The following is a 26,514-nucleotide window of genomic DNA, read 5'->3' on the forward strand; positions in this document are numbered from 1 at the left end:
AGATTTAATATATGACCACTGGGACAAAAAAAGTCTCACTTCCCTTGGGATTGAGAATTATTAGGACATTATAAACTAAAGTTGCCTGTAACCTTTTTCACTGACTTCAAGAAGGAAGCTGTGATAGGAAAATTGAAACCAAATCACAAAAAGCAGCAGAGATAAGCAAAGATGTGAGATGGGCAAGAAGAAAGAGACTGATATACTGGACCCTGGATCCAGCCATGCCTAAAGCTACTTCATCTGGACTAGTCAGTGCTGCCATGTGGTAACATATGCTTTCCTAAAAATCACTCTACTACACAAAGTTGTTCAATAAAAACCCCATGGTTTATGTGGAAAATGAGGCTAGGAGTACAACATTCAAAAGCTTGGTGTATAGAGATGTGAAGTCACTATATTATACAGCAGGAACTAACATAACACTGTATGTTAGCTATACTCAAATAAAAAAAATCTTTAAAAACCATACCAAGAAAATATTATGTGTTTATGAAGACCGAATAACACCTGACTGTTCTAAAAAACAAAACCCTCAAAAACCCAAAACCAAAAACTTGTCAGTGACACATACACAAAAACATACAAACCTAATAAAAATGGTAGTAGCACAGTTTTATACCTATTAAGTGGTTATGAAATAAACACATAAATACTGAAATAAATAGAGCACTATATTTTGAAAAAGACCTGAAGTTTGCTTGTGGAAATAGGTTGTCAGAGGAGTTGTGGCTTGTGAGTTATTGTGAAGTGGTGGGAGAGTTATCTGAAATCAGACTCTGAAGGAAAATTCTAATGCTTAGATATGGACAGGTGTAACTCAAAATACACACAATGAACTGAGGTAGACGTGAGTATATTTTGTGCATTCCTATGTGACTTGATTCAGCTGAGTGTACTTTTCTGCTTTTACCTAATGCTTCTGGCTGACAAAAATCACACTAAAGCAAATACAAAATTTGCTTTATGCTCAAATTCTTCTCTGATACATTAATTACAAAGGAATAGACAAGTATCATAACAGTCCATATTTGATTATGCAAACGAATAAATTCTTTTTTATGTTGTTGTTTAAAATAATCTCAGTTTTATTCCATAGTCTATATGAACAGTAATACATGGCTACTTAGTATTTAGTTACATAGTAAGACAATTCAAATCCCAAACTGGTTTTCTGCATCTCTTTTTTTTTCCTGAATCTCTTAACAAATTTCTAGACTATCTTTCTCTACTTTTGGTTTTTGTATACTCAAAGATTGAAAGTCATTTCAATATTAATATCAAGAAAACATCATTAACAGGCACCTGGGCAGCTCAGTGATTGAACATCTGCCTTTGGCTCAGGTCATGATCCCCGGGTCCTGGGATGGAGTCCTGCATGGGGCTCCCGGCAAGGAGCCTGCTTCTCCCTCTGCCTGTGTCTCTGCCTCTCTCTGTGTGTCTCTCATGAATGAATAGATGAAATCTTAAAAGAAAAGAAAGAAAGAAAAGAAAAGAAAAACATCATTAAGAAGGTTATATGGACCCTAAAAAGACATAAAAATTCCAAAGCCAAATAGAAGTGATTTTTTTTTAATACCTAACATCATAATCTACAACACAACTGACCTTTCAAACATAATCGAAGGTTGATTATAGAATTGTAGCTTGGACTTAAGAATTTTTGGCCAGTTTCAGAATAATTTTCTTTTATGGATTCTGATACTTCAAAATCCATAAAAACTCTCACAGAGATTGCAATATTAAATCAGTTCATGTCAATATTGTATCTCAAATCATCTAACTCTGTATATAAATTTTCCCCTGATTTATCACTTTAGCTCTTGTTTGTAAAAAAAAAAAATTTAAAGCCTACACTTGTGACAGTCTTGTCACTGATGCTCCCAGTGATTACCTGAGTTTGGAGCAAAATTGGCTTCAAGTATACTGCCAGTTTATATTATTCTTGCCAAGAGAAGAGAGTGAATATCCCATAGACAAATTGTTCCATACACTGGCTGTGACCTGTTGCCTTTGGAACTCCTAAGTAGATTTTATGCTTTTCAGATAAGGAGACATAAAAAATTTTCCTCAACTCACTTTAGCTTCAGACCTGGGTAGTTTTTAAAGTCACTAGAAAGGAGCCAGGTAGGAAAAGGTTTTATTCTCATTCTTATCTCTATGTATGATTTTGTGACATCATACAATTCTGTTGTGAAACTAATTCAAATAGCCATTTAATATGAATGTACTTTCAATTCTGGGGCACCTCAGAAAATAATATTCTATGGACCAAAGGTGGGTAAAACTTTCTGTAAAGAGCCTAATAGTAAATATTTTAGGGCCTTGTGAACCATACAGTCTCTGTCCCAACTACGCAACTCTAAAAGTAGACATACAATACATAGACCAAAAGGCCTGGCTGTGTTCCAATAAAACTTTAGAGTAGTCCTCCTTTATCCCTGGGGAATATGTACCAAGACCCCCACTGAAACTGAACCCTGCAGTGCCTGAAACTATAGATAGTACTGAACCCTATATATACTATGTTTTTTCCTATACACACATACCTATGATAAAGTTTAATTTATAAAATAGGGACAGTAGAAGACTAACAATAATAACTAATAATAAAACAGAATAATTATAACAATAGACTAATAAAAGTTATGTGAATGTGGTGAATATTGTACTGTACTCACCCTTCTTGTGGTGATATGAAATGATAAAATGCCTATGTGATGAGATAAAGGAAGGGAATTGATTTAGGTGTTCTGATGTACTGTTAGACGACATGTCAGAAGGAGGAGCATCTGTTTCTGAACCACAGCTGATCTTGGGCAACTAAAACTGCAGAAAGCGAAACCATAGATAAGGAGGAATTGCTGTATTTACAAAAACAGACAGTGGGACGGATTTGTCCAGTGTATCATAATTTGCCAATCCCTGCTTTGGACCAATAGCCTCCAATTTCTTTTAATGGCACCTTGGGGCAGTCTCTTTACGCTCAGGGACCTAAACTATTTCGGCTTCAACTGGTGCAGTTATTATTTTTATCATAAGTAGAATTTTACCTGAAATTAGATTTGATTAAAAAATTTCATTTCTAATAAAGGGAAAAACTTTAAAACTACTTCCTTGGACTAAATCTAAAACCTGCTGCTTTAAAATTTTAGATGATTCAGGCAAAACATTCTTAAAAATGTTAACAGGTGATAGGGAGTAGGGGCCTGGCTGGCTCAGTTGGTGGAGTATGTGACTCTTGATCTCAGGGTCGTGAGTTCAAGCCCTGCGTTGGGTACAGAGATTACTTAGAAATAAAATCTTTAAAAAAAAATTATGAGGTGCACTTGGGTGGCTCAGTGGGTTGAGGATCTGACTTCTGGTTTGGGTTTTGGTCATGATCTCAGGGTCATGGGATCAAGTCTTGCATTAAGCCCCTGCCCCTTCCCTTACTCATGCTTTCCTTCTCTAAAATAAATAAATCTGTTTTAAAAATTATGACATGCAGTACACATATGCTTTGATGTTACCAGAAACTTACTTTCTCACATAGTAGATAAAAGCATTTAAACAGGCAACCTTAATAGCTCTAAAAATGTTATCTGCTTATAATTTCTCCACTTAGACTTTTTCTAAGCATAATGTTTAAGGTACCTTAAAAGGTCCGAGAGATAGAGGGAAAAAAAAGAAGACCCAAGAGAGGTGATATGGTATAGTAACAAAAAGCACCAATTCAAGAATCCATATTTGGATCCATTGCTAGATTGTGAGCTCCTGGAAGACAGGAACTAAATTATCTTCTTTGTCTTTTTTCTAAGTAATCTCTACATTCAAGGTGAGGTTCAAAATTCAGGACCCCAAGATCAAGAGCCACATGCTCTACCAACTGAACCAGTCAGGCACCCCAACACCAAACTCAATTTTTAAGGCAAACATAAATTCACTATTAGATGACTAGGAAGAGAATAAATTCGGGGAGTTTGTTTGCTCTTTTCACAATCCATAAGGAAAATAAGCATATCTCTCCTAGTGAGCAACAAAAATAAAAAGTTAGTATTTGGGGATACCGTTTTATACCTGGGAAATTAACATGTTTAAAACACATAAAAGCTAATAATTACTAGACTGTAACAAAAATCACATCCTCACAAGGACTCAGAAATCCCTTGCGTGCAATTCTGAAATCCAAAAAGCCCTGGAAACTGAAGATGTTTTGTATTTTTAGGAACTTATTTGACAGTCAAATTGATCCAACCTAAACTTATTTGGCAGTACTATCTAACCTGAACTGATGAGGCTATTTACTGGTATTCATTTACCCCGTATGAATAATCATACGGTTTGCTACAAAAAATATTACCATATTTGAATATGCAGTGTTTCCCCTGAATTCCCTGGGCTGTTACAGAAGTTACAGTGTATGGCATTTGGTTTTACTCAAGCACGCCAGACAACGCTAGATCTTTTCCCAGTTGCTTTACAAGGAGAAATTTAGAACCCCATTTTAGCCTCCCAGGCAAAGAGCCCAGAGCCAATTCAGTCTTTCCTGCTGCCATCTTGAGAAGTAGTTGAGGCTGAGCAGTTCCGAGAGCCCGCCAGTCATGACGTCAACGGGAAACAAAAGCGTTTCAGCGACCACCTAGAAAGTCAATGTTATCACTTTTGTGGTCAATGATCCGTCAAGAAAGAACATCTTGGTCTTTCAAAAAGTACTTATCTATTTTTATCACTGGACATTGGACAATCTAGGGTCAGAATTAAGTTACTAGCTCTTAGCTCTGCCACAGTAGTATCTGTTCAATAAATATTTACCACTGACTGATCCACATCTTGGCCAGTCTGTAAGAATTTCTCTCACATTAAGTGTGGGCAGCAACAAATATTTGTTTAGAGAAAGAGTAGCTGGAAGCCTTATGCTGGCTCCGCTCCAGCAATGAATCCATCATTACTTCATGGAACTGGCACACTCCCCACGATCTCTCATGGACCCCACCCTCTGGCCAGCAGGATCGTCTCTAGGGACCTCAATCAGAGATCCTGTAGTAAACAGCGCGAGTTATTCCCGTAACGCTAGCGGTGGTGGACCTGCCTATGCCCTAGGGTGGGATACTCTGGGCTTGGATAAATGAAGACGACGTAAATGCAAACCACAACGCCAAGGTTTCCCGACATCATTTCCTCACAAGGAAAAAAAGCAGACTCAAAACCACCCCTCTAAAGATGCAGGTCTTCGGAACTCCAGGGTTACAGGGTAAGACAATCCGCCACACCCCACCTACGTTGGGCGCACTCCCTCGGAGCCGAGGCACCACGCCGCTCCTGCGCAGGTTGTAGGCTCCTCCCTCCAGGAGGCTCTTCCCCACCCTCCTCGGCTACTTCCGTCCGTCACCGAACGCCCTCAACGCGCTTGCGCCGTTTTGATAGGCCTCTCGGGTAGCAGAAATCTGAGCGCTGCCGCTCTGGAACCGCCCCCGCCTCCTCTTCGCCCCGCCCACGCTTTAACCGGCCCCTCCCGAAATCTCGCGAGGTTAGGTGCGCGTCCGTATTTTGCGGGCAACTGGCTCTCCCAGCTGCTGTAATTGCTGCTGCAGGAGAAATTGGAGCCGCTGTCGTCGGCGCGCCCGCCCTCCCCCACAGAGAGCCACCGCCTCTTCGCTCACTCTCCTTGTACACCTATCGCCGGGAGCGGCGGCTGCAACAGTCCCTGGACCCACCGCCACCTCCTCAGGCTGCCGCTTGACTGGTCGTTCCCGCAGCGCGGCAGCTGACGGCGGCCCCCTGCTCCTCACCGGCTCCTCACTCTAGATCGTCTCCTCCGTCCCTATCCTCGCCCGGGACCCACCTCCTCACGGTCTCGCCGGGGAGGAGGACGACAAGGAGGAGACGAAAGTCACCCTCCCTCCAGGCGGCGCCGGCCCCCTCACCCGCGGGTGTGTCCTATAAATGGCGTCGGAAAGCGACACCGAGGAATTCTTTGATGCCCCTGAAGATGTGCACCTAGGGGGCGGCTACCCTGTAGGGTAAGTAACTGGAGCTATGGCCCAGAAGCCGGGCGCTCCGGTCCCCCGGTTTCCCCCTGTGCCTTCCCCCCGGCACCCCTCCCAGGTCTCGCTGTGTCCGCCACCGCTGCTTCTCTGTTCTCACTCGGGCACTACAGAGGGATTCGGGGGAGGGGGAACGGCCCACCTTGGCAAAACCTCCTCCTTTCCCTGGGGAGCGGTCCCTGGGGCTAAGGAGCCCCTTTCTTGTCTTGCCCTGCTTTCTTCGAGGTGGGACACCTTACGTGTCCGAGAGCCGGCGATTTGTAGTTGTGAGGTTCAGCGTTTTACCTTCGAAACATCCGTTTTGGCCTTGGGGACCACAGAGCAGTAACAGAAGAAATTGCACTTCCCGCTGGTTCTCTTCCTTTGCCGCTAACTTACCTATTCGTTTCAAAGGTAGCTTTAATTATCCACCGTCCTCTTCGTTGTATAGAAAGAAAAGGAGCGGCAGAGGGAAAGGTTGGATATTTACTTAGGAAAGTCCTCTAGCTGATGTACCTAGATCAACAGTGTTTTACTAAAATAGCACCTCACCGTGAGGCAAAGGAAATCGAAGACACGGTCCTTACCATTAAGGAGAATGCCGTCTTAAAAGGATAGCCGGCCACAATTGTACATAACCAACTACAGAAATACAAACAAGTGCTGAGTAATCTGGTCGTTGGAAGAGCCACAGCTTTGTGTTATTTATCTAATTCTGCAAGATGTTTTAATGATTAGTTTGAGAGATTCTGAGTAAGAAAGTGCAGTAGTTGGAACGCTTTGCTTGTCTGGGACTGCTTGACTGGGACTTCTACTTACCGACTCCTCCACTTTTAAAAGTTGAAACAGGATTTAAAGCTATTTTGCCGAACTCCTCTACGGAATTGGGTGGAAGTAGAGGCAGTGAAATATATTTTCATGCTGTAAGAACTCGAGAATTAGTGAAATTTGTATATTAATATAAGTAGACACTAATACGGTTACAGGAATTTAGCTGCTTTCAATTCCCAAATTTACCCCATGGAAGAAACACTGCTTGATGCAAATAAAGTTATTTGTACTTTCTAGAAGTCATTCTAAAGCTTAATATATTTTATATATAACATATAGCAAAAAAGTTACAGCAGCAAAATCAGAAAGAAATGTATGTTGTAGATGGCAGATGTGTTTCCACCAGCCTTCCTATCACTATTATGAGATTTTTGGGTGGCAAGGGCCAATCTTGAGTTGGCACTGAGTCTCCTTCAAGTTCAGTATCTGAAACAAGTTCATAGCTAGATGGTAGAGGATTGAAAATACTTTTGGCGTTCCAAAATGTTTGGATTCCCTTGAAATTAAATTTTGTTTTTGTGGCTTTCCCCTTTGAACTGTCGATTTAGGTTGAATGATATACCTAATCGGTTAATGCTTTTGAGTGTGTGTGGAGTGGGGGAAGGAAATAACTATGTATATGATTGTAATCATTTTAGAAATATGTGAATATTGTTCCTTCTCAATGAACGAAACACTTAATTTTGAAGAACAGTTATATCAGGAGTTTATTTTGTCTAGTACTTGGCACAGAGAAAGAACCCAAATGTCCATTCCCTTGTCCTTTCTTGGAATTAACAAATTTAACTTCACACAGTGGTTACTTTGAGAGGAAGTATGCAGAACTTGGAGCTATTTAACTTATTTAAATCCAGTGAGTCATTTTGATAGAATTGATAGAATCACTTCTTGCCTCTTGGGATAATAGAGCTTCTCAAGTACTTTGATCCTTTGATAGTAGGTGAAAAGTAAAAACGTCTATTGGGACCTAACCTTCTAATTTTAACTCTAACTTCTCCAAATATTAATGGTGTTGAACTCTATGGGTAAAGCTATAGTGTCAGTCTGTGAATTTCATGCCTCCCATCTGTATTAGTAGGGGGGATTTGGAAGAGAATTAGATTCATCCGGACAATTGCATCTGAAAAGAACTAGTAGTACTGGGAGGACTGAAAATGGTTGGCATCATTGATATTTCCTCTGTTGTGACAGGTTTTGTCTTTTGTGTAAGGTACCTTGAAGAGAAATGCAATGAGAAATCTTGATTTGTGGAAATAGATGGTATCACTAGATATCTGGTCATCAGAAATATCTTCTGTCCCTTGATTGAACTGCAGTGGCACACCATACAAACTCTTAAGAATTTAACAAACTGAGTTTGCAAACTTCAAGAAATTTTCCTTGCTGATCGGTGTACCACAGTACATAGATCATTTCATCAAATTGTAGTGAACCGGGCAGCCCCGGTGGCTCGGCGGTTTAGCGCCACCTTCATTCCGGGGTGTAATCCTGGAGACCCGGGATCGAGTCCCATGTCGGGCTCCCTGCATGGAGCCTCCTTCTCCCTCTGCCTGTGTCTCTGCTTCTTTCTCTGTGTGTGTCCCATGAATAAATAAAATAAAATCTTTAAAAAAGAAAAATTGTAGTAAACTGATTCACAAGTGAAAGTTATCTCATATGTTTTGTTAATCAGAATCCAAATACACAGTCCATTTCCTGAAATTGATTTATTTCTTCTGTTCCCTTCAGTGGTGTCTTCAGTTTTGTTGTTCTACTCTTTAGAGGTTAAAGATCAGCCCAGTTTCTAAATAGAAAGACTTCATTCCAGTACTGCCTACTTTTCCACAGTGGCAGATCTTCTCCGATTGCCCAGCTTTGCAATATTCACCACATATATTTATATTTTTTTAATTTAATTTTCTTTTTTTTAAGATTTTATTTATTTATTCGTGAAAGAGAGAGAGAGAGGCAGAGACACAGGCAGAGGGAGAAGCAGGCTCCATGCCAGGAGCCTGATATGGGACTCGATCCCGGATCACACCCTGGGCCAAAGGCAGGCGCCAAACCGCTGAGCCACCCAAGGATCCTGTATTTTTTTAATTTTCAAAAAGATTTTTATTATTTGACAGAGAGAGCACAAGCAGGGGGAGCCGCAGAGGGAGAGGGGGAAACAGGCTCCCCACTGAGCAAAGAGCCCAACTTGGGCTTGATCCCAGGACCCTGGGATCCTGATCTGAGCTGAAGGCAGATGATTAACCAATTGAGCCACCCAGGCGCCCCTATAACACCACATTTATAATGCTTAATTTTGATTGATGTTTTAGGTCAGATTTCCTTGTTTTCTCCATTTTTACATATGAGGAACCTTAGGCTCAGAGAGGTTAATGAATTGGCTTATGAAACACAGCTTGTAAGTGATAGAATTGGGATTTGAAGCCAGTTTTTCAGACTCCTAGTCCAGTATTTTTTTTTCCAGTACATCATAGCTATGCCACACCGTGTGTAAGTGTGTGTAGAGATTCTGGAGTAGAATGCTTTAGGACCAGCTTGCTGAATTGAACTGATGTATCTATTTAAAACTGGCAGCCCACTTTTCAGTTCTCTTGGCTAGAAATTCCCACTTTTCTCTTTCAGGAATGTTTATTTTGTCAGATATGATTTTTTTTTTTTTGGTGGGCAGAAAGCAAAGTTTATTGAGAGTACAAAGCTCCTGAAGAGGGAGGGGACCCAAGAGGGTTCCCTAAGATAGGGATTTAATAACATCATACCATGTTACAGCTAGAAGGGGCATCTAGTTAAATTTCTGCATATAAATTATTGTGGGGGCACCTGGATAGCTCAGTCAGTTAAGTGCTTTCGGTTAAGTGTCTGCCTTGGGTTCAGGGTTTAGGACCCTGGTGGGGTCAAGCCTGGCAGCCCCACATCTGACTCCCTGCTCAGCAGGGAGCCTGCTTCTCCCTCTGCTGCTCCCCCTGCTTGTTCTCTCTCACTCACTCTCTCTCTCTCTGCTAAATAAATAAATAAATAAATACATAAATAAATAAGAAAACCAAATAAATACATACATACATACATACATACATAAATAAGAAAACCAAGGCCTAACGAGGGAAAGTGACTTGTCCAAGGTGCCACAGCAAATTAATGGCAATTAGGACTAGAATCCAGGTCAGTTTTGCAGTCTTTCATTCTTTTTGCTACTTTGCTATGTTTTGATAAAGCAGGAAAGGGAGGAGGAAGTGTGGTATAGTAGAAAAAGCCCTGGACTCTGAGTCATTTCATTTCCTCATCTTTAAATTGAGATTACAGCCTGAGAACTTCCAACTCTAAAAGTCTGTCATCGTGTTGAGGTTTAATAGTGTGCTTTTATTGGTAAGCTTTTGTTCTTGGGAAATCTTTCCATGATTTTCAAGATGAATGCTCCTGCTAGTTGAATGGATCATACATACACACACTAAAGACTGGCAGTAAGAACATGTTATAAAAATAAATGTGACATTTTGAGCATTCTTTATTTTTTAGTGGCAACCAAAATATTTTTGAGGCCTTGAAAGGATGGATAGAATGGTAACATTTTTAGGATAGGAAAGGATGAGAAATCATTCAATGCAGCCCTCTGATTTTTTAAAAATATTTTATTTATTTATTCATGAGAGGCAGAGACATAAGCAGAGGGAGAAGCAGGCTCCATGCAGGAAACCTGACTTGGGACTCGATCGATCCTGGGACTCCAGGATCACGACCTGAGCCTAAGGCAGACGCTTAACCGCTGAGCTACCCAGGCATCCCATACCCTCCCATTTAACTGAGAGAAACCTAGGTTTAGAGAGGGAAAGTCAACCCATTGCTGATTAGTGGCAGACTTGAAACTAGAACCCAGGTCTCCTGATTCTTCATTTGTACCATGCTGCCTTGTCTGTGGAAGGAGGGAAAGTATTGCTAGCTATCCCTGTTAGTGGGGTATTAAGATGGTCTCCTATCTACGGTGGTTCTGTTTTGTCATGCCCTGATGTCAGAGGACATGGACTGTTCTGTCTAGGATTCTAGCTTTTGCCCACTAATTTTCTCCAGATCAGGATGAAAACCGGTGGCAGAATAGTTGATGTAAGAACAGTGATTGTTATTCAGTTTAGTTTCAGGAGTCTAGTAGGAGCCCCAGTCAGTCTTTTTTTTTTTTTTTTTTTTAAAATAGGCTCCATGCTCAACATGGGGATTGAACTGACGACCTTGAGATCAAAAGTTGCATGTTCTACCATTTGAGCCAGGCAAGTGCCCCACTAGTCTTTCATTTCAGATTGGAATAATGGTGAAGTCTTTATTTTTTTTAAGTCATGAGAACTGAGATCAGACTGTTCTGAAGAATTGTTCAATCTGAAAACAAAAAGTTGCATAGCCGCCTTTGTTGAAAACTTAAGCTTCTCACTTTACTTAGGCATCAGAAATATTTCCCTCTAAAGTGAAAATAGATACAAGTTTCGATTAAAAACATTTGTGCAATATGGGTTACTTTAGGAAAGATTCCTTAAAATGACTGTTCATAGACTGGCATTTAATCAGATTATATTTATAAATCCCAGATTATTATTGATTGCTTTTGGCATTGTGGATTGATAGAAATATATTTGTAAAAGCTGTTTATCACACCCACGTAATTTCATGTTGAAGCGGGTGTGTGTGTGGGGGGGGAAACAGACCTACATGTAGGGTAAATTCAGGCTTTAAATTTAGTGACCTCCAACTGTCAATTGGTGATTCATGGAGATAGGACAGTTCGTATTAGTATGGCAGTTTTGGGGGCTCACTTTTAATCTGTACAAACTCCTGTAAACTGAAAACCTTACTTGGCTCTTGTGATAACCTACTGCATAACATAGAGTAGATAAAATTTAATTTTTAAGGTGTTGAAAACCTATGTAGTTTTAGGATGTTGGCAGTTCAGTGGTGGGCTTACTGAACAGTACATCATTTCTGATTGTTGGTATTTGAGACTTACTGGGTAACATTTACATTATACAACCTTCCTTGTGTTCTCTTCATTGTTTTAACTTTGACAAAGTCAGGTGAATTTACCAGGCAAACCCCTTAAAGATGCTGTTTGTTTCCTTCTCATACTCTGCATGCAATTCTGGTAATTACTTCCTGGGGTAGTGTAGGTGGAGGAAGGTTTTGGTTGATGGGGGTGGTGATTGAGGCAGAGGGGGTGAGGATAGCCCCAGCAGCCAATATAGAGACCAGGTTATAAGGCTGCTTCCTGGAGCATAGATAATTGAGATAAAACAAAGCACACCATTTACTATTGTTTTAGATTCGCATCTACACAGTGTGAATTAAATAATCCTTTTTGTAAGAGATTAATAGCCCATAAGAAATACCTTAAACAAAATTTAAAGTAACAAAAACTGTAGGTACTTTATGATGTCCCCCTGATATCTAACTTAAATTGATAAATAACCTACATTTCTGTTTTTCTACCCAGAGCTAAACTAATTTCTACAAACTTTCACTCGGCCTGTTCTCTTTTAGCTGTGGGATATTATTCAGATAAACCTTTAATTGGAGGCTTTCCTTACTCTTTAGAGCAGAACCCAATTCTCTTATTTCAGACTGAGTGGGCTTTGTGTTAGTTTGTCATCTCATGATTTAAAATTGAGGAAAAAGCATGTGAGACTTAATGTGGGCCTCATACCTGACGGCAACCCCTATGTTTTTCCCCAGTCAGTATACAAATTTATCTTGGTTGCCATAGCAACCAGCCTATCAGTTATTCTTCTAGCTCCTTTGCCTTGTCTCAGCTACTAGGATTACCATATAATCAGGTTCTGTTAAAGCTCTTCAGGTTTTAGTATTTTATTGCCAGCTGCAGCTGTCTGGCAGTTTATAGTTTGGCATTCCATCTGGGTAAATTAGTTTTAAGTCCGCAAAACCTTTTTGTCTCCAAACATTTTAAGCCTTCAGAATTTAAAAAGATTGCATTTAGGCAACAGTTCCTCACACTAATGTTCCCAGCTCCATTAGTCGTTGTCTTGAAGATTGAATACATTGCATCACTGACATCCAATGGTCATCCTTTTGTAATATCAGAATAAATTTCAAGATCAAGAGTGATCAGTTAAGAAATAAATTTGCAAATCATCACAAACTAGCTGAAGTGACATAAAAGCACCTTGATTCATCAGCAGCTACCAAATAAGCAATCTGACTTCTAACAATGATTTCTGTGGGTTATAGAAAGAATGACCCTTAGATTAATTCATTCTAATTTGAGAAAATTGTTTAGAAATTAGGAAAGGTTATCTTTCTTTTGCAGCCTTCGAATAAATGGGAAGGGAAAGGTAAAGACTGGATAGTTGTGGAGGTCGTTATTATAAGCCTTTCTATTTACTTGACAAGTACTTTTTAATCTCTTAAAAACCTCAATAAATGTTTACTTGTCTTGCTAAAAGTAAGGATATTGAAGAGGTACCTGACTGGCCCGGTCAGAAGAGCATGACTCTTGATCATGAGTTGGAACCCCACGCTGGATGTAGAGGTTACTTTAAAAAGGGGGGGGGGGCGGCGTTCCTGGGTGGCTCAGTGGGTTAAGCGTCTGCCTTTGGCTCAGGTCATGATCCCAGGGTCCTGGGATCAAGCCCCACATCGGGCTCCCTGCTCAGCAGAGGGCCTACTTCTCCCTCTCCCCTCTATTTCTCCCCCTGCAGCAGTGCTCTGTCAAATAAATCTTTAAAAAAATTAAAAACATTGAAGAAATATTTAGGATTTATAAAATTGGTTTGTGCATTATTAGTATTTGTGTTACTGTTTGGTGCTCATGCTTATTAATATTGTATGATGTAGCTTCCAAATATGCACAATTAATAATCTCAGGTTAACTGAATTGGACAAGGTTAATCTGCTAAAGATTTAGCCAATATTCCTGTTTCTATACATAACAATAATGTCTTTTTAAACTCAAAGTAGAATTTTAATCTTAAGATTTTTTTTTATTTTTTTACTTTTCAAAACATGTTTATCTTGTTAAACTAGAAGATTATGTACTAAGATTGTAAGTTTGTGAAATAATTAAATGTTCCTGGCTTGAATTCTTGTTGAAATCATGATTTGAATGGCTTCGTTTTAAGACTAATATATCCTAATCAAAACTGTGGTGAAATTCTGATAATGCTCAAAAGAGAACTTTATTTTAGTTCCATAAATAGATTTAAGGGCAGTAAAAGCTTTACTTTTCCATAGGGCCCTAATCCTGATCATTTTTATATAGAAAGTGAGGAGTGAGGGGGAAGATAAAAAAATTATTTTAAATGGAAATTTCTGACAGAAAACCTTAATATTTTCCAGTGGGTAGCCTGTACAGAGCAAGCCATACCTGTATAAAACCTACTTGACCAATAATTGTCATAGACTGTTCCGGTACAAACTCATTGAACTGTAGGCATTCTTATGAACCACAGGTCAAACTTTCTAGAGAACCAATGAATAGAATGTAGAAGCTGTATTCAAACCCACTTTCTCAGAAGCAAGCATCCTGGTTACTAAGTAGGCTCAAGAGAAGAGGTGGGAGTGTTTTTTTCTGGCATTGCTCTCGAACTGGAAAAACTAGCCAAGGATGAACTTAATATCCATCTCATTTACCCCCAGCTTTCTCCTTCGTTTACGCAGTGTCATTACTACAGAGATTCACTAGCATTTAATAACTTATTGTCCCTTACAACTGAGAAGGGACTTTGATGGCCACTATAACAGCTGGGTCTTTGGGAAGAGTTAGGGAAAGATTGGTTAAATCCGATATAGCAGATGTGTTGGTAAGTGGGATTGGTTAGCATCACTGGTGGGGGTAGGTTTATTGGGTTAATGGAAGACAGGTGAGCAGAATGAATAGGTAGTAGCTTGATAAAACTAGTATATTTGTGAGTGGAAGTGAGTAGGTTTGTCAATACTTTGCAATTGATATTTTGTCTATATTGGGTTGGCTTTAGAGATTAAGGCTAATGACTGAGATCAGTCTCTTTTCCTTTAAGTGAACTTTACTATCCCTATTTTGTTCCAGGCCATAGCTCTTGGCTGTTGACCTTTAACTTTTGCCTTATTTCCCAGCAGAGAGAGATGTTCACAGCTGCTGTGTAGTAGCAACAAAAGGTTTAGATGGTAACAGGGATGGTGAGTAGGCATGCTCTGTGGTGTTCCACTTCTCTTCACATTTTCTTCTACTTTTGAACTTCCTGGTTCTCCCAAATCTGCACCCCCACTCCCACCCCAGTTCCTATTAGAGTAAAGACTGAGGAAATGGAGGGGGCTGAGGCAAGGACAGTGGTTTGGATTTATGGAACCTTTGTAACTTGAGGACATCCTGTACTCAGCAAATATTAAATGTTAACAGTGAAGCCTTGGGAGGTGTTGTCAGTTATCCCGTAGTCATATCAATTTCTTGTTACCAATTTTTTCTTCCAGGGATGAATGGGTTCATAATAAGTATTATAGTCCTGTGTGTTGTTACGTGTAAAGAATAATGCCATGCTGTCAACCAGTGTTGGGCATGAGTTTTCAAAGGTACTTCTTTAGTCACATTATCTCTTCTGATATCCTGCAGCTCTATGAGGCAGAAGGGACAATTTTTGTGGGATAGGTAGGACAATTTTTATCCTAATTTTGCAAATAAAACTCAGTCCAAGGTAGATAAGGGCTAGCCAACAGAAGTGGAACTTCACTACTTTGTGGTAATTAGATTATGGTTTTGAATGAAAATATAAAACGCTAGGTCTCTCCCTACTTTCCTTTTCTAAACTGTAAACATTTGTGATGTTATATTTTAAGTGTGAATTGTTAGATTGATGAGACTAACTCTCCTGCCATTTGGGTATGTATAATTTATTGTTTAGAAAAATAAAAAGCAGGGGAACCTGGATGGCTTGGGCGGTTGGGCATTTGCCTTCAGCTTGGGTCACGATCCTGGAGTCCCAGGATGAGTCTCGCATCTGGCTCCCTGCTCAGCAGGAAGTCTGCTTCTCCCTCTCCTCTCCCTGCTTGTGCGCTCACTCGCTCTCTCAAATAAATAAATAAAATCTCTAAAAAAAAAAAATAAAACAAGCAGTATTTTTCATGTTCTTTTTAAGCTTTGATGGAATTGATTATGGTTCAGTAGCTGGGTCAGAAAATGACCTTGCTGCTGCAAGAGCTGGAATCCCAGATACTTCTAACTACATTTCGTGGAGTATGTTCCTTGTTCCTAAGAGAAAACCCCTCAAGATGTGAGCTATTGCTGATTTGGGCTTCTGTGCTTCATCAAAAAGTCTTGATCCTGGATTTTTTTTCTGTGTTTGTTTTGGAGATTGTTGTCACTTGTTTACTTAGGCCACAGTTTTGGCGAGGGGGGTGTTGTTTTGCTTTTTTGGTATAACTGATCATATTTTTGGCTACAAGCCACTAATTGGAAACACAATGCTTCTTTTTTTTTTCTTCCCCTTCAAAGCTGTTTTCTAGCAGTCACAATGAATGCATGTGGTAGTTATTAATATTTTCCACCTAATCAAGCCTCTTTTGGCTGTCAAATTAGTAGGAAAAAATGCATTCCTCGTAGCTAATTAGAAAAATAACATTATCAGTAATTACTATTTAAGATCTAAGATTGAATAACCTTTTTTATAATTAATAAATGTGCCACTCAGAATGTTTTATGTAAATAAGCATTTAAGGTAATTTGAGATTTTTCTAGAGTATTGAGTCTTTAATACATATTCATTAAAGTATGCAGAAGTAGAAATTCAAATACATAAAGCAGAGTTATATAATATAAAATTTATAAAGTAAAATGCTTAATATTAAATGTACTGAAGTATGCTTATTTTTCTATTCATGACATGGAAGGAGAACATGAATAATTAAAAGCTATCAGTTACACCAAAACCTCAGTTCAATCATTAGTTTACAACCTCTTTTTCCATTGAGGCTTTTATCATAGACAGCAGTAAATTAAAAATAAAAATAAAAGAATGGTTTGGTTTGATTTTTGTTCCTCTGCCCATCTTTGGTAATGAGCAGTAAACTCAGAAGGAGAAAAAGGAAGAATCTCAAAGTCTGAATAATAAGTTCACTGACAATAGAATTGATTTATGTAAAAATTTTTAAAGGAGGGGGATCCCTGGGTGGCGCGGCGGTTTAGCACCTGCCTTTGGCCCAGGGCGCGATCCTGGAGACCCGGGATCGAATCCCACATCAGGTTCCCGGTGCATGGAGCCTGCTTCTCCCTCAGCCTGTGTCTCTGCCTCTCTCTCTCTGTGTGTGACTATCATAAATAAATAAAAAAAAAATTAAAAAAAAATTTTTTTAAAGGAGGATTGTGACAGATTCTTTAAAGTTCAAATTTTTATATAGGCTGATCCTATTGGCATTTACTTTTTTTCTTTTTTTAAGTAAGTTCTTCACTCAGTGTGGGACCTGAACTCACAACCCAAGATCAAGAGTCATATGTTCCACCGACTGAGCCAGCCAGGCACCCCCACGTTTTCCTTTCTAAGATTAATACACTATTGCATGTTTTAGATAACTTGCAAAATCATATTAGCACATTAACTTGCTAAAGCTTCAGATATGGCCCTTAGCCCACCCAGCCTCTTGTTTATTTTTAAAGAGTAAGTTACAAAGTGATTTAGCATGACTGTGTTAGTATTGACTTCTCTAGGCAGTCATAAATTTAGTTACCTGTTTCTGTTATGATTTTACTAGAAATTACTTTAAATCATTAAGAGAGAGACGCTTGGGTGGCTCAGTGGTTGAGCATCTGCCTTTGGCTCAGCGCATGATCCTGGAGTCCCAAGATCGAGTCCCACATCAGGCTCTCTGAATGGAGCCTGCTTCTCCTCCCTCTGCCTATGTCTCTGCCTCTTTGTGTGTGTGTGTGTGTTTCTTGTGAATAAATAAATAAAATCTGAAAAAAAATCATTAAGAGATGTGACTTTTATCCAACCCACTTGGGCAAATTGGGACATTGTGAGATAGATGCCTTTTCCTGGAGTTGTTTTTAATGTGGGTATTTATTGAATGTCTGTAAATGTGCAAACTAGAATGTTTTTAGTTTAGAATTCTTGAGTAGAAAAAAAAAGAATTCTTGAGTAGGCCCAGGGAACAGATATATTTTTCTGTTATTTTTGTTAGTAAATAGATTATCAAGATGTTCTTTCAGGAATATGGCATAAAGCTGCATGGATTATATAAATCAGTTTTGAAAAATCAGGTTGTCATTTTAGACAGAATGCACATCATTGCTTAAGGATCTCCTTTAAGTTTGTAATTTATATGTGATTTAAAAAAACAAAAATATGTGACTAGATTTGTATTTCTTTATGAAGTTTTCTTTGATTTTATTAAAGATTATTTATAAATGTTGCCACAAAACCTGCTTTAAAAAAACAGCTATTGTGCCAAATTTTTTTCACCATCTATTCCCATTAATATGGATAAAATCGTTATTAGGGTTTTTTTTTTTTAAGATTTTATTTATTTGGTGGGACACCTGGGTGGCTCAGCGGTTGGGAGTCTGCCTTTGACTCAGGGCGTGATCCTGGGATAAAGTCCGGCATTGGGCTCCCTGCAAGGAGCCTGCTTCTGCCTCGGCTTATGTCTCTGCCTCTCTCTCTGTCTCTCATGAATAAATAGATAAACCTTTGGGAAAAAAATATTTTATTTATTTGAGAGAGAGAGCGTTTATGTGCATGAGCAGGAGGTAGGGGCAGAGGGAGAAGCAGAGTCCCCACTGAGCAGGGACCCTGACATAGGACTCGATCCTAGGACCCTGGGATCATGACCTAAGCTGAAGGCAGACGCTTAACTGACTGACCCCCCCCAGGAGCCCAGTTATTAGGTATTTTAGATATATTCTACTTCATGGCTTTCATAGTATTTAAAACTAAAAATGGCCTTTCAAAGAATAATAGAAGTAGTAATTCACATCTCTAGGGTTCAGTTAATTCCCTGTTTGATTATTATAAGTATATTCTTGGCTTTTTGTTAATCTTGTTAATAAATTAGTATTGCCATATATCTAGGAAAATATGAATGAGTCCGTTTTCAACAGCTTAGTTAAAACATGACATTAAGGCTGTACTAGGAAAATAAGAGTCATTTGTGATTGCCTAACACTTTCTTTCCTGCTATTCCTAGACTTTTCAGGTTGAGTTGGGATTGTCACTTTTGGTAGCAGCCAACTTAGAGTTGTGAGAATAGGTGTGGTACTGTCACAAATTATTTAATTTGTTTATTTTTACAAATGATTTGATTTTGAAAGGCCAGCAAATGATTTTCTCTTAGATCTCATTTCTTTAACTTGAGTACTGTTATTACTTGAAGGTGTTATTTGACTTACCACTTTCTATGAGTGATTTTACTCCTTCATATATGATTAATAAAACTTACCATAAAAACATACCTAAGTAAGTTGGATGCCCAACTCTTGATTTTGGCTTGGGTCGTGATCTTAGAGTCATGAGATCGAGTCCCACCTCAGGCTTCACACTCAGCATGGCGTCTGCTTGTCTCTCTCTGCTCCTCCTCAAGGATGTTCATATGTGCTCGTGCATTCTCTTTCAAAGAAATAAAATCTTAAAAAATATAATAAAATCAGTATATAACACTTCAATTCCAGTTTTAAAAACAAGGCACTTAGAGCAAGATTTAAAAGCTAAAACAGTATCTTATCTAAATTTGAACTGTTTACAATTTTTGTTCAACTCTTTGGTTTTTTGGCTTTGTTTTTGGCTTTGTGTTTGATGTTGTTTTCCTGCCTGCCTGGCCTAAGTGGGGAGAAAATCTTCATGCCAGGGTTTTCTGATCACCAGAACCCTTCTGATTCCTAACTTAGACTTAGCCACTTGCGTGTTGGTCTTAGTTTACCATTAGATCTTCCTTTTTCAACTTACTGGGTTTTAGAAATCAAAACTCTTTAATTACCTGCTTACTTTAATGACTTGGTAAGGCCTTATCTGTGCTCATAGCCTATTCACCTCAAGAACCTTAGAATCCCAGCACCTTCTTTGTACAGGCAAGCTGTTTTTTTGTTCTGCTCAATTCAGTTCTCTGACAAACTGCTTAAGCTTATTTTACTTTTATAGTTTCCTGATGGCAAAGGCAAAAAGAAGAGGATAAAAACAAAATCAAGCTGTAGGGTAATTCTCTGTTAAGCCCTTGGTAGTCACCTTCTTACTAAAAAAAAAAAAATGTTTCCCCAGCTTTATTCCAGCTGACTCACTTATACTCCTTCTTCCATATCATTGTTCCATTTTACCTCTTTAGGAGTCTGTCAGGAATTTTGCAAGAGGCTCCTTCAAGAGCCAACCACCTTTTTTTCTCAGAGCCTAGAAAAAGGTGCGTCCTCTTACTGACAGAAAAAGAAGACTTTGTCCATGTTTTTGTGTGTTGCCAAATTATCTTGGTATATTTTCACCTAGTATAGTACGAAGTCTAGAGATGTGAATGTTAAGTGTGAGATTGCTCTTAATATTTTATTTGTGTACTGCAGGAGGTGGGTCTTTGAGTTCCTTGTTGTTTAGTTGACTATGAAGCAGGTGGCAAATAGAGGTTTAGTTTACACTCTCCTTCCTCCCTATTCTCAAAAGGCTTACAGATTGTGTTTGTTTGCTTTTCAGATAACAACCCTCAGGTAAGAGGTAAAGGAACATCAAGCCCAAAAGGCAGAAGGATGTGTCTGTAGCTAAAGGGTGAGAACCTTAGAGGTAGGGTGGTTTATGGGATCTGGCTCTTTGAAACCACAGAAATGCAGTGTTCTTTTCAAAAGCAGACTTAAGCACATGCACCATGATTTTAAGGCCTCCTTAACCTAGAGCCTCATCATATGAGTGCTGAAGATTTAATTTTAAAATTGGGAAAGGCGATCCAATGATTGTCTGGAGAGAAACCACTTGCTGAAGCTCTGAAAAACCAAGAATCCTACCTATAGTCAGACATGTCAATACCTGATTTCAAAACGTGGGTTTTACAGTAAGCCAGGCAAAACAGTGCATGCAACTAGCTTCTATTTGGGGGAATTTATAAAGGTTCTTTTTTTAAATAGATTTATTTATTTATTCATGAGAGACACAGACTCAGAGAGAGAGGCAGAGACACAGGCAGAGGGAGAAACAGGCTCCTTGCAGGGAGCCTGATGCAGGACTTGATCCTGGATCCTGGGATCATGATCTGAGCCGAAGGCAGGCGCTCAACCGCTGAGCCACCCAGGCATCCCTAAAAAGGTTCTTAATACACACTTGTATTGATTGCCATTCAAATCTAGAGCTATTAGTGATTCTGGTTGTGGAAGGATTTTGAGATTATGTAATGACAGACTTGGGAAGCACATACCTCATATTGCAGTATTTTGATTGACAAATACTGCATCTGAAACATTTCTAGTATCCTTTTTATAACATGAAGAGTGCCCTAAAAAGATTTTGTATATATAGTAATTGAATTTCTATTTATTTATTTATTTAGTGTGTGTGTGTGAAAGGGGTAGGCACAGGGGAGGCAGAGGTAGGAGAGAATCTTTTTTTTAAAAAAAGATTTTATTTATTTATTAATGAGAGACACCGAGAGAGAGATGCAGAGACACAGGCAGAGGGAGAAGCAGGCTCCATGCAGGGAGCCTAATGTGGGACCTGATCCAGGGACTCCAGGATCATGCCCTGGGCCGAAGGCGGTGCTAAACCACCAAGCCACCCAGGGATCCTGAGAGACAGAATCTTAAGCAGGTTTCATGCTCAGTGCCAAACCCAACCGGGGCTTGATCTCACAACCCTGAGATCATGACCTGTGCCCAAATCAAGAATGGACACTTAGCAGACTGAGCCCCCCAGGCACTCCCTATTTATTTATTATTAAAGGTTTTAGTTTTTTAAGTAATCTCTGTACCCAATGTGGGGCTTGAACTCACAACCCCAAGATCAAGTGTCACATGCTCCACCTACTTAGCCAGGTAGGTGCTAGTTGAATCCCCTTTTAATGACAACATAATTTTAATTGATATTGATCTAGAAAGTTGGCTATTGACGTTGACCTATATAAGTTAACCTCATTTTGAACATGTTGACTGAGGACAGCTTCAAAATGATATAGATATCTTTAAATAATGATTATAAGTCAATTTACATATCTAGAGATTTTGTCAGTTTGTTACAGTAGCCATCTTGTTCTTGTTTTTTTGTGAGGGGACAATATAAGCCAACATAATTAAGCTAATAATATACCTTCCTACTCTTCACTGAGTGCTTTTGAAAAATGTACTTAACTGCATTTATACAGTGGTATTTGCATTTAGGCATATATACTGAATGCACTGTGGGAAAGCTTTGACTGAATTCACACAAGTGCAATTTTTTTTTCCTGATCAGTGAACACTATTGAATACTTAGATGAATATTTATATGATGACATTGACCAGGCAATTCCTCCCACTTTTTCTCTTTATCACACACTAACAGATCATAGGGTTAATTGTTCACTTAATAAACTTGGGTGTGGAGTTGCCAGATAAAATACAGAACTGCCAGTGAAATTCCAATTTTAGATAAACATACAGAAAATGAATTCGTTATCTGAAATTGGAATTTAACTGGGCAGCCTATATTTGTAGTTGCTAAATCTGGCAGGCCTAGGTGGGGAAGAAGTGGAAGGAGACTGGTGGATATGGGCATAGTTGTGAGATTTAAATACAACTATTGTGTAATGATAAAGGTAGCCTTTATTCTGACAGGAATACTAAAATTTTTTGAGTGCACTGTTTATTTTAGAGTCCAACACTTTTTTCTGTGAAAGTGCATCAGTGAAAACAAAGCTCAGAAATAACGAAACTTAACAATGTATTGTTTAGGGATAACTTACGCTTTTAAATGATAAAGTAAGAAAGAACAAAAAACAAATCTGGGCTAGTGGTTTCCTCTAAGGGAAAGGCAGCAGATAGAGTAGACCAACACAGTAGCCATACTGGTCTTGATGCTATACTCATTTTCAGGTGACATGGTAAATCTCAGTTCCTTTTATTTGTTATGTTTCATAATGGCATGCATATACTACATACACTTCTTTGTACATATCAAATATAAAATAACAGTTTAGAAGTTAAAAAATATGTTTCAATGAGAAAATTAGATAATATGCAGAGTTTCACTGCCTATACTTAGCAAAATAAATCCCAAATCCAAAAAGTAAAGAGGCATTCATTTCTTCCTTATCTTCTCCAGGGTAGTTAGTATCCTTAGTTTTATATATCATTCTACTTGATTTCTGGAACATTCACTAAATTGGTTTCTCTTTTTCAGATATGTTCTATCTCATCAGTATTTCTCTTAAAATGTGAATATCCCAATGGTACATAGTTTTATTTATTTGTTTATTTTAAAGAGGGAGAGAGAGAATCCCTAGCAGACTCCCTGCTCAGCATGGAGCCTGATATGGGACTTGACCTCACGGCCCTGAGATCATGACCTGAGCTGAAATCAAGAGTCGACACTTAAATGACTGAGCCATCCAGGCGTCACTGGTACACAGTATTCTTAAGGGTGTTCTTATCAGTGTGAAGTAGAACAGAATTTACCACTCCCCTTGCCCTGGGCATAGTAGTTCTGTTAACTCAGTTTAAGATTACACTAGTTTTTTCAGCCACCCTATTACAGCCTCTACTGTGAGCAATCAACAAAAATATCTAAATGTTTTGACCTGGTTTGCTGTTAAGTCATATCTCTCCAATCATGCATTTTACATTTATCCCTACTATGTTGCATTCTGTTAAGATTGGGCTTCTTGTTCTAATATATTAAAATACTTCTGAGTCTTGTCAGCTAGTATATTCCCTATCCCTCCTACTTTGTGTCATCTGCAAATTTGGTAGATGTACCATCAGTGTCCACATTCAAGACATTAATAAGAATAAGGGGGGCATCTGGGTGGCTCAGTGATTGAGCATCTGCCTTTGGCTCAGGTCATGACCCCAGGGTCCTGGGATCGAGTACCATACCATATCAGGCTCCCCAGAGGGAGCCTACTTCTCCCTCTGCCTATGTCTCTGCCTCTCTCTCTCTCTCATGAATAAATACATAAAATCTTTAAAAATAAATGATAAGTAGGATTGAGGCACCTGGCAGACTCAGTCAGTAAAGCATGAGACTCTTGATCTCGGGGTTGTAAGTTGGAGCCACACATTGAGTGTAAAGATCACTTTAAAACATCTTTAAGATGGGTAGCACAGGTGGCTCAGTGGTTAGCACTGCCTTCAGCCCAGGGTGTGATCCTGGAGATCTGGGATTGAGTCCCACGCCAGGCTCCCTGCATGGAGCCTGCTTCTCCCTCTGCCTCTCTCTCTCTCTCTCTCTCATGAATAAATTAATAAAATCTTTAAAAAAAATAAAAAATCTTTAAGAAAAAAAGAATAGAACACAGGAGAAATTATTTAATAGTTTCTTATGGTTTTTCATTGATCCACTAATCAGCTACCTTGAGTAATGTTCAACCAGTTATAAACCTACCTGAATATATTCTAGCCTACATCTCTTTGTTCTCTACAAGGCTATCTGTGGCTGGCTTAGTCAGTAGAGCATGTGACTTTTGATCTCTGGGTTGTGGGTTGGAGCCCCACATTGGGTGTAGAGATTACTTAATAAAATATTTTTTTAAAAAAAGGATATTGTGAGAGTATTATAAAATTTAGTGCTTAAATCCAGATACTTTTTTTTGCATGTGTACAATATTCCCTTTATATCATAGGCCAGTAACCCTATCAGAAAAGGAAATTAGGTTAATCTCATATGACAGGCTTTCTGTGAATACTTACTCTTAATGATTATATTTTACCCACACCTAGGGCCTTTTAAACCATTAATGTACTTAAGAATTTTGCTTAGAATTGAATCTGTGTATAGTTTTTACATCTGCTTTCCACTGTTAACCATTGAGTGTTTTTTTTTCATTTTCTTCTTCCAGACTGATTCTTTAAAGGTTTTAGATAAGGGAGTAAGCTGTGTAAATTCTCAGGGTATGCTGGGATATAATTTGTCTAGGACGGGAGAACTGAACTCATTTAGATTATCTAAGTACTTTTATCTCCTTGAACGCTTTGAGATTCAGTTTCCTCATTCTGTGATTTGTTTTTCCTTTTCTGGTTTGACTCTCAGTAATCTTAATTGGAAAAAATAAAGAATTGAGACAGCCTTTTCCATTCTAATATTTGTCTATACATATAAGCAGACCTGTACCTTTTGTTATTCTCATTCTGAATATAAATCAAAGCTGGTATTTTTTTTTAAATACCAGCATATTCTGAGCACCAATCTTTCTGATATTGTTCTTACAGGTTTTTGCAGTTTTCTTTGGATATGTGCCCATTCCATCCCTACAATTTATTCTGCATGTTTTCCTTTAAAATATTTTTTATGACATGACATTGTGGAGATACAGTGAACAAAATTCGGACCATGAGAATTTCTACAGGATGAACAACCTAGTTTCTTTTTGTTGTTTGGGTTTTTGTAAGACTTAATTTATTTTATTTATTCATGAGAGAGAGAGAGGCAGAGACATAGGCAGAGGGAGAAGCAGGCTTCCTGTGGAGAGCCTGATGTGGAACTCAGTCCCAGGACCCCAGGATCACGACCTGAGCCAAAGACCAGATGCTCAACCACTGAGCCACCCAGGTGCCCCAAGACTTAATTTTTTTTCTAGAGCAGTTATAGGTTCACAGCAAAATTGAGAGGAAGGTACAGAGATTCTCCATTTACCTCCTCCCACTCACACATGCATAGCCTCCCACATTATCAACATCCACATCAGAGTGGTGCACTTGGTACAGTTGTTGAGTCTACACTGACATAATCACCCGAAGTACATAGTTTACCTGAGGGTTCACTCTTGGTGTACATTCTACAGGTTTGGATAAATGTATGACATGTACCCCTCATTATAGTATCATAAAGAGTAGTTTCACTGCCCTAAAAATCCTCTTCAGGATGAAAAACCTATTTCTTCAATATATAAACTGCAAGAAATAAGAGATTGAAGGGGAACCTATTGATTGAGAGAGCCCATAGACTGATTGTAACACATGGACCTTATTTGGGTATTCATTGAAAGGAACCAGCTGTAAAAAAAAATTGAGATAATCTGGGCAATATGAATTCGTGACTGTATAATAGGGTATTGTTAAATTTGATAGTACTACTGTGATGTTTTTTTTTTTACTGTGATGTTTTAAATAGAAGTCTTTTTTATTTTTTTATTTTGTATTTTTAAAAATATTTTATTTATTCATGAGAGACACGGAGAGGGGCAGAGACGGGCAGAGGGAGAAGCAGGCTCCATGCAGGGAGCCCGATTTGGGACTCGATCCCGGGTCTCCAGGGAGCCCAATGTGGGACTCGATCCCGGGGTCTCCAGGGACCCCGATGTGGGACTTGATCCCAGGACTCCAGGGACCCCGATGTGGGACTTGATCCCGGGTCTCCAGGAACCCCGATGTCGGACTTGATCCCGGGACTCCAGGCACCCCGATGTGGGACTTGATCCCGGGTCTCTAGGGAGCCCAGTGTGGGACTCAATCCTGGGGTCTCCAGGATCACGCCCTGGACCGAGGGCGGCGCTAAACCGCTGGGTCACCCGGGCTGCCCAGAAGTCTTTTTTTAGATACATAACATTTTTATGGGTAAAAATAAAACAGTTTCTGGAATTTGCT

The 26,514-nt window shown here is 39.1% G+C and overlaps 1 protein-coding gene and 1 long non-coding RNA gene across 2 annotated transcripts in view; one reads left to right on the forward strand and one right to left on the reverse strand.

Moving 5' to 3' along the window:
• The window catches only part of LOC140596160 (uncharacterized), a 3,125-nt gene extending 296 nt beyond the window's left edge, over positions 1–2,829 (reverse strand). Inside the window, exons 1-2 of the long non-coding RNA XR_011998176.1 lie at positions 2,682–2,829; positions 1–1,465 (exon numbers count right to left, since the gene is read on the reverse strand). The exon at positions 1–1,465 is cut by the window's left edge and continues 296 nt beyond it. This is a non-coding gene — a long non-coding RNA (uncharacterized lncRNA). The remainder of the gene's footprint in view (positions 1,466–2,681) is intronic.
• Positions 2,830–5,261: 2,432 nt separating this feature from the next.
• The window catches only part of WDR44 (WD repeat domain 44), an 82,564-nt gene continuing 61,311 nt past the window's right edge, over positions 5,262–26,514 (forward strand). The window contains exon 1 of the mRNA XM_072743645.1: positions 5,262–6,002. Coding sequence (XP_072599746.1) covers positions 5,926–6,002 — 77 coding nt within the window. The 5' untranslated portion in view covers positions 5,262–5,925. The remainder of the gene's footprint in view (positions 6,003–26,514) is intronic.

The sequence above is a fragment of the Vulpes vulpes genome, chromosome X (assembly GCF_048418805.1).
Source record: "Vulpes vulpes isolate BD-2025 chromosome X, VulVul3, whole genome shotgun sequence".
Classification (NCBI taxonomy): Eukaryota; Metazoa; Chordata; class Mammalia; order Carnivora; family Canidae; genus Vulpes; species Vulpes vulpes.